The 8,343-nt window shown below is 34.5% G+C and overlaps 1 protein-coding gene across 1 annotated transcript; it reads right to left on the bottom strand.

Moving 5' to 3' along the window:
• Positions 1 to 282: 282 nt before the first annotated feature.
• Positions 283 to 3,707, bottom strand: LOC113275061 (non-functional NADPH-dependent codeinone reductase 2-like). The gene is made up of 4 exons (XM_026524496.1): positions 3,278 to 3,707; positions 2,890 to 3,136; positions 762 to 941; positions 283 to 669 (listed from the first exon to the last, which is right to left on the bottom strand). The coding sequence occupies exons 1-4, from the start codon at positions 3,592 to 3,594 to the stop codon at positions 445 to 447; spliced, it is 969 nt and encodes a 322-aa protein (XP_026380281.1). The 5' UTR covers positions 3,595 to 3,707; the 3' UTR covers positions 283 to 444.
• Between the last annotated feature and the right edge of the window lie 4,636 nt (positions 3,708 to 8,343).

Raw genomic sequence — 8,343 nt, forward strand, 5'->3', positions numbered from 1 at the left:
TGGTCATTTTATTTGATCCAAACCATGTCAGGGTTGCAGGAAGGTGAAATGTGCGCTAGACCTTACCACAATACTTATAAGTTATAACACTTTATACTATGATATTGTTTAGTTATGATTTCTTTCATGCAGGAATTGATATTGTTATAAGAAGTAATTCAATCTAAAACTTGCAAACCTTGCAGCCTTTCTTTTAAAATTAACAAAACTAATGCAAGTATTGTAAATCTAATAGATTAAAAAACAAACGCAATATGATGAAAGCTAAAGGAACACCACATATAGGGGCATAATCAAGCTTGATTTACTGCGTGAAGAGACAATCTAAAAAGTTCATTTTATTGGCAAATAGTATAGCTGCTACTGCAGACAAAGATCTGTAAAAACAGGTTGGGCACATTGCCAGGGAAGCTACTCTTATCACTACAAATAAATGATCACTTTTCAGGCTTTGTCATCCCAAAACTCTTCTAAAGACTTGAAGGGCCCATCATCTGATACAAAAAACTTAGCAATTGCCATTCTGCACTGTGGGAGCTCACCTATCTTCTTCAACTCTTCCGGGGTCAGCTCCCAATCAAATATTTCCAGGTTCTCCTTTATCCTCTCTTCATTGAAACTTTTCACCACAAGACTCACACCTTGCTCGTATACCCATCTTAGACTAATCTGTACACACGACATAAAAATTACACACTGAAGAGTTGATTGTGTGACTAGAATAATATAGCATCAGACAGTATGCTGAGAGTATTACCAACCTGAGCAACAGATTTTCCTCTGGCCTGGGCAATCTGGTTCAGCACCTCAGATCCCATAACTGCGTTGGATCCCCAACTGGTTCCTTTGGCTCCCAGAGGAGAGTACGCGGTGACCAAGATATTCTTGGCCTTACAATATTCCCTCAGATTCTTTTGCTGCCATGTGGGGTTCATCTCTACCTATAAATCATGGAAATAGGCATCAAAATTGTATGAGAGTTCTATGCAGTCTGTAGGTACTATTACATGTTCTTAGTTAGTGGCAGGTCCACCCACTAAAGCCCAGTAACGGTAGGTCCATAATTAAAAGAAAAGAGAAAAACGGACCTAATTTTTTAAGCCCAGGTCTTGCACACATGTGTAAATATTATGTGCATTTTTAGAATTCCCAAAATAGCCTTTACTATATATAACAGAAACATAAGCCAGTTTCTCTCCATATTCTTTCTCTTCTCAGATTCAGTTTCTCTCTCTCTCCCCCTCTCCCTCTCCTCTTCTCTACTGATGCGGGGTTTAATGAAATCAATTCATTTTCTTCATTCTTTAATTGCTAGTTTTTTGTATTAGGATAAAGCTTGGAAACGAAGAACATCTTGATCGATTAGTTTGTGATGAAACTGTGTGGTAATATATTTTTAGAACATCTTGATCGATTCAAGAACCCAAATCGATTCTAGCCTTTGGTAAGTTGATTTTTCTTATTAATCTTCTTCTCGTAATGTTTATTCGAAGGTTTCAAGATCTAATCATTAATTAGTTGATGTTTGATTATGTTCTCCAATTTGCACGCATGATTAATCAAGTGTTCCTTCATTTTCATGAAAATAATCCAGATCTAGATGAATAGTTACGTTTTTTATTCATTTCGTTACTAGATCTGATTATACTAGTTTTCTTTTGTTGGGTTTAGGTTTTTTCAGTTGTTTTTGTGTATGAACTATCAGTACGTATATGATGTACTGACAAAAAACCTAGTTAATTGTTTAGTTTTTGTTTAAATAATTTTTTTTGTTGTTGTTTGATCCAGCAGTAATATATGCATACTGAATAATTACGTTTCTTTTATTCATTTTGTTACTAGATATGATTATAATAGTTTTATTTTGCTGCTTTTAGGTTTTTTTCGGTTGTTTGTGTATGAACCATCGGTACATATATGCTATACTGACAAAAAACCTAGTTAATTGTTTATTTTTTGTTTAAATAATGATTTTTGTTGTTTGATCCAACAGTACATATATCGCATACTGGAAATAAGATGCTTTGATTTTATTTTTTTTATTCATAGACTTATCACTTCTTTTGATTTTGTTATATTCATAGATTCCTTACTTATCTGTTGATTTTTAGGTTACTTACATATATTGAACACTGAAAAAACTGCTTTGATTATGTTTTATTCATAAATTTTATTCACTTAATTCATATGATCTGCCAGGGCGTACTGATAGAAACTTCTGATTCTGTTTTATTCAGAGTTTTGTCACTTTTTTTTGTTTGATCCATGAGTACTTATGCTCAATACTGAAATATGTGCTAGTTTTGTATAAATTTTTCTGTGTTTACTGTGGATTTGTAGGTTTTCCTATGATTTAATACTGTACTGAAGAAATATTATAGATTAATTTGTATGATCCTACAATATATGTGATGTAATACGTTTTCTAATTTATTTATCATTGATTCTTACAGATTTGTACTCTACCTGGAAGCAGTGCAGCAAATATGTACTCGAATTTGTAAGCATTCAGATATATAATCGGATTTGTAAGCAGTACGACAGATATGTACTCAGATTTCTAAGCAGTGCGACAGATATGTACTCAAATTTGTAAGCAGTGTAGCAAATATGTACTCGAATTTTTAAGCAGTGTATCAGATATGTACTCAAATTTGTAAGCAGGGCAGACACACACGTTTGGTAGTAATGGGTATTATGGACATTTCCATGTTTTAATTAATTTTGGACCTCCGGATAATAAAAAAGATCCGGTTAGACCCTATTATAAATAACTATATGGGCCTAGTACCAAACAAGAAATTTTCCTTCTATGTATTAGGTATGCCCATTATCTCATTTTTATTCAAAACTCTGTAAGTAACTAACTAATTTATGTTTTATACTTACTTGATTTACTGCAGGAGGGATGTTGGCGAAGCTCATTAACTCTTGAATCTTTTTGTAGGAGAAGTTGCTGACACCTATCGACTTAGTGAGGCCAAGCTTCTGACACTCTTCCATAGCTGCCCATACAGACTTGTAGTCCATTGGAAGTAAGTTGTCCTTATTCCCCAAATCTTTCACAGTAGTCCCAGGCTTCAAGCTTATTGGATAGTGTATCAGATATAGATCCAGATACTGCAATTTAAGGTTCCTACATGATACAAAACAAAATCCATCATTCATTTATAGATAAAAATTCAAGACAATCTTATATCAGCAAACACAATATATACACACAAGGCATAATTTCCCCCCCTCCCCCCGAAGGGTTCACCTTGGAACTAAAAATTACCTTAGAGAGTTCTGAAGAGCCGCGAGGACACGATCAGGGTGAGCGTCAGAACACCAGAGCTTGGAAGTGATAAAGAGTTCATCTCGAGATCCGATGAAACCAAGTTGAAGTGCTTCAGCTATAGCTTCACCAACAGACTCTTCAGTTTGGTATATGAAAGCTGTATCAAAGTGTCTGTAACCCACCTCTATCGCCTTCAAAATTGCCAGCTTCTCTCTTTCAGATCCTTTAGTAAAAGTTTCAGCTGTTCCCAGACCTAAAACCGGCATCGCCTTGCCTGAGCTCAAAGTGATTACAGGTACATCACTATTTTCCATGTTATCTCTGTATCTCTATCAAACTAGTTTCAGAAATGTACGAATAAGAGATGCAATGTTTAGCAGGTACTATTAAAACAATACTAAAATGGCATGCTTTGGTTGAATGATTGATATGGGCATCATTACTTATTTATTCAAGACAAAAAAGCTAATTTTATAATTGACATTATGTTTTACTAGTAGTGCGCCCATGGTAAGCACAGTTGGCATAACATCTTTTTGAATTCAATAAAAACTGCTTTTCACGTTCAGCTCATCAGCATCTTTCGAATTAAATATAAATTGCTTTTCATGTTTATATAGGCTTGCAAAATCCTAGTCAAAATGGGATCGATAATATGTGTGTCTTGCTTAAAGTAGCAGCTTGTTTCTCAGTAAAATGACCAGTTTTACCAAGTAAACCGTAAAGTTCACCTTTAGCAGCATATTCGAGAATCAAGAAACCAACCAAAAAGACTAAGAATGTTTGGATGATCTAAAGTACTCTGAATTTCCATTTCTCTTTTGAGTTGAGGAAGTAGATTGTATTTTTCTACTTGACGTATAATATTTTCAAGTAGGAATTACCAATAGGTACCATTATAGTGTTCTTAGTTAGTGGCAGGTCCACCCATTAAAACCCACTAATCAGAGGTCCATAATTAAGAGAAAACATAAAAATGGACCAAATTTTTTAAGCCCAGGTCCTGTACACGTGCGGGACAAATTGTACGAAATTTCTAAATACCTAAACTACCCTTCCAATCCTACATATATTAAAGCAGTCTATTTCAAAGTTTCTAAAAAATATTTCAGCCGATTTATTCTTGGGAAAATTCTGCTCTCTTTCTTCTTCTGGATTTGGGACTAGGGTTTCTGAAGATTTGTTCTGCGATTTTTAACAGGTATGTTGCTTAATCTTTTCGTTTTCTTCTTTCTGCTACAGTTTAATGGAGATAGGTTGTGTTCTGTTTTTTTTTTATGATTCTTGTTCGTTTTTATTCAGTTATTTGGTTAGATTGTTAAGTTTTTAGTTTATTTTAGCTTTCGATTTGACTATCTTTCTGTTTTCTTTTCCAAATCAGTTTTGTTTTCATTTTCAGATCGTATTATCCAGCAGTACATATATGACATACTCATTGTTTCTGCTACAGTTTTTGAATCATTATAGGATTTGAATTTTGGATCATGGAGATCGGTTGTGTTCTGTTTGTTTTTTATGAATCTTGTTCGTATTTATTCAGTTATTTGGTTAGATTGTTAAGTTTTTAGCTTATTTTAGTTCGATTTGATTATATTTCTGTTTTCTTTTCAAAATCAGGTTTGTTTTCACTTTGAGATCGTATTATCCAGCAGTACATATATGACATACTCATTGTTTATGCTCTTGGATTCTGTTTCTTGCATAGATATTTCACTTTTTTTAGTTTCACCAATCAGTACGTATGTGAAATACCGTATTACGTGCTTTGATTCTGATGTTTCTCCTAGATTCTTAATTATTCTTTGTCATGCAGTTGATTTTGTAGTTCATGAATCTGCAGTACATATATGGCATACTCATAGAAACTGCTCTTAGAATCTGTTTCTTGCATAGATCATGGAGATCGGTTGTGTTCTGTTTGTTTTTTATGAATCTTGTTCGTATTTATTCAGTTATTTGGTTAGATTGTTAAGTTTTTAGCTTATTTTAGTTCGATTTGATTATATTTCTGTTTTATTTTCAAAATCAGGTTTGTTTTCACTTTCAGATCGTATTATCCAGCAGTACATATATGACATACTCATTGTTTATGCTCTTGGATTCTGTTTCTTGCATAGATCTTTCACTTTTTTTAGTTTGACCCATCAGTACGTATATGAAATACCGTATTAGTGCTTTGATTCTGCTGTTTCTCCTAGATTCTTAATTATTCTTTGTCATGCAGTTGATTTTGTAGTTCATGAATCTGCAGTACATATATGGCATACTCATAGAAACTGCTCTTAGAATCTGTTTCTTGCATAGATCTCTCACTTTTTTTAGTTTGACCCATCAGTACGTATGTGAAATACTGTATTTTAATACTGTTACATCTTTGTGACATTTGCAGGTTCAAAACATGTCTGATGCAGAGTGTTCCAATCAAAATACGTACTGCTATGCATACATTTATTATAATCATCATCATTTTGCTGTCAAAGTGCCTGTGATTGCTGACTTTGCTGTGTTTTTGCTCCTTTTTTAGTCTTACCCTTCAGTACTTATGTGAAATACTGTAATATGTCTTTCGATTCTCTTATTTTTCATAGATCTGTCACCTGTTGTCATATTGTTGATTTGTAGTTCATGAATCTTCAGTACATATATCGCATACTGATAGGAAGTGCTCCTTGTTATGTTTAAGGAGAAGTGAAGTAGATGCAGGCATACAGTGGAGCTGCAATAATGGGTGCTGCTGTACAACAACCCAATCTTTTTACTAAAGGTTCTTCAACTTTTTTTCCCAAGTTGGGTACTACTACTGCGGATAGATTACCTTCTCAAGTTAGGCAGACCCTGAAGTACGTTCAATAATTGATAGTGAGAAGAATCGTCAGTTTAACAGCTTGGAGCTCATTGCTTCAGAGAATTTTACATCTCGCGCAGTGATGGAAGCTGTGGGTTCTTGTCTCACAAACAAGTATTCAGAAGGGCTTTCTGGTAAAAGGTAAAGATGGTGCTTAATGTTATATTTTTTCCCTGTATTTGTATTGAAATGCATTTGATCATTTCATTCTGCAATGTAGGTATTATGGTGGCAATGAGTACATTGATGAGCTAGAGACACTTTGTCAACAAAGGGCTTTGTTCATGTAACTGGCACAGGGTCTGTATCTTCCTCATGGAGGTCACTTGTCACATGGATTTATGACTCCTAAAATACGGGTATCTGGGACTTCGATTTATTTTGAATCGATGCCCTACCGTCTTGATGAATCAACAGGTGCTGCTCTGCATTCTTATATTGTGTAATGACTATGTGGTCTATTGTTGTTCATTTATAATTCGTTGATAATTTGCATTCATTACCAAATTCACTTGCAGGTCTTATTGATTATGATATGCTTGAGAAAACTGCCACCCTCTTTCGACCAAAACTCATCATTGTTGGTGCTAGTGCTTATCCTCGTGATTTCGATTATCCTCGAATGAGAAAGGTATACACATATATTTTGATTGTCAACAGTTATTATTCTTAGTGATCAGAGAATCAGACTAGTTAACCCATTACGCACACCTAATTCCCTTTCCTGCTATGTTTCTTGAATATTGCAGATTTTGTTGGGGCTTTTCTCATGATGGATATGGCTCACATAAGTGGTCTCGTTACTGCATCTGTACTTGCCGACCCATTTGAATATTGTGATGTTGTAACAACCACCACTCACAAGGTACACCTAGTCACATTCATGAAGTCTGCAAGACTACAACTACTGACACCAACACAAGCAGCATTTGTTTTTATTGGTTTAGGTTCAAGGGTCATGTTGTTTACTATGTCTTCTGTTTCAATTTGCAGTCATTATGAGGTCCCAGAGGTGGCATGATTTTCTTCAAGAAAGATCCTGTTCTTTGGGTTGATATGGAATCTGCGATTAACAATGCTGTTTTCCCAGGGTTACAGGTAACTAAAACTGTAGCGGTTATTTGTGATTTATCATTGGTTCAACATTATAACATTTTTTAGGTTTGTTACAGTTGTTTTTCGTGTATGAATTGACAGTACATATATGGCATACTGATACAAAACTCTTCTAATTTTGTTTTATTTGAAGTTTTTCCAATTTTTTTGGTTCGATCCATGAGTATGTATGTATAATACTGATAGGAAGTGCTATTTGCTGTGTTTTTGCTCCTTTTTTAGTCTTACCCTTCAGTACTTATGTGAAATACTGTAATATGTGTTTCGATTCTCTTATTTTTCATAGATATGTCACCTGTTGTTGTCATACTGTTGATTTGTAGTTCATGAATCTTCAGTACATATATCACATACTGATAGGAAGTGCTCCTTGTTATGTTTGATTCAGTACGTATATGAAATACTGAAATAGATGCTCTTTGTTACGTTTGATTCAGTACTAGAATTGGATATGGAGATGATCTGGAGCTGCAATTCAGAACTTATTGCAAGAAATGACAGATTTTGAATGATAGGAACAGGAGTTTTTGTTGGTTCATATTTGCAATCTTGTGAAATTGGTGGTGGTCTTGATGAAGTTACAAATTGGTTGTGACGTGTGTTTGAAAGAAGGTGTGCTGCAAATGGATTTGGAGGAACATAGAAGGTTCGGTTGCTACATTGTATGATCCTACAATGTATGTGATGTAATACGTTTTCTAATTTATTTATCATTGATTCTTACAGATTTGTACCCTACCTGGAAGCAGTGCAGCAAATATGTACTCGAATTTGTAAGCATTCAGATATATAATCGGATTTGTAAGCAGTACGACAGATATGTACTCAGACAGATATGTACTCAAATTTGTAAGCAGTGTAGCAAATATGTACTCGAATTTTTAAGCAGTGTACCAGATATGTACTCAAATTTGTAAGCAGTGTAGACACACACGTTTGGTAGTAATGGGCATTATGGACATTTCCATGTTTTAATTAATTTTCGACCTCCGGATAAAAAAAATTCCGGTTGGACCCTACTATAAATAACTATATGGGCCTAGGACCAAACAAGATAAATACCTACTTTCAATGCACAAACATACTGATGCTGCAATACCCA

The sequence above is a fragment of the Papaver somniferum genome, chromosome 4 (assembly GCF_003573695.1).
Source record: "Papaver somniferum cultivar HN1 chromosome 4, ASM357369v1, whole genome shotgun sequence".
NCBI lineage: Eukaryota > Viridiplantae > Streptophyta > Magnoliopsida > Ranunculales > Papaveraceae > Papaver > Papaver somniferum.

Bases quoted from the DNA above. Each gene is read 5' to 3' on its own strand.
- LOC113275061 (XM_026524496.1), bottom strand. From the start codon at position 3,594: ATGGAAAATAGTGATGTACCTGTAATCACTTTGAGCTCAGGCAAGGCG. The intron at 3,137-3,277 runs GTAATTTTTAGT...TGTATCATGTAG, and splicing joins GCTCTTCAGAACTCTCTAAG to GAACCTTAAATTGCAGTATC. The intron at 942-2,889 runs GTAAGTATAAAA...CATGATTTATAG, and splicing joins TCCCTCCTGCAGTAAATCAA to GTAGAGATGAACCCCACATG.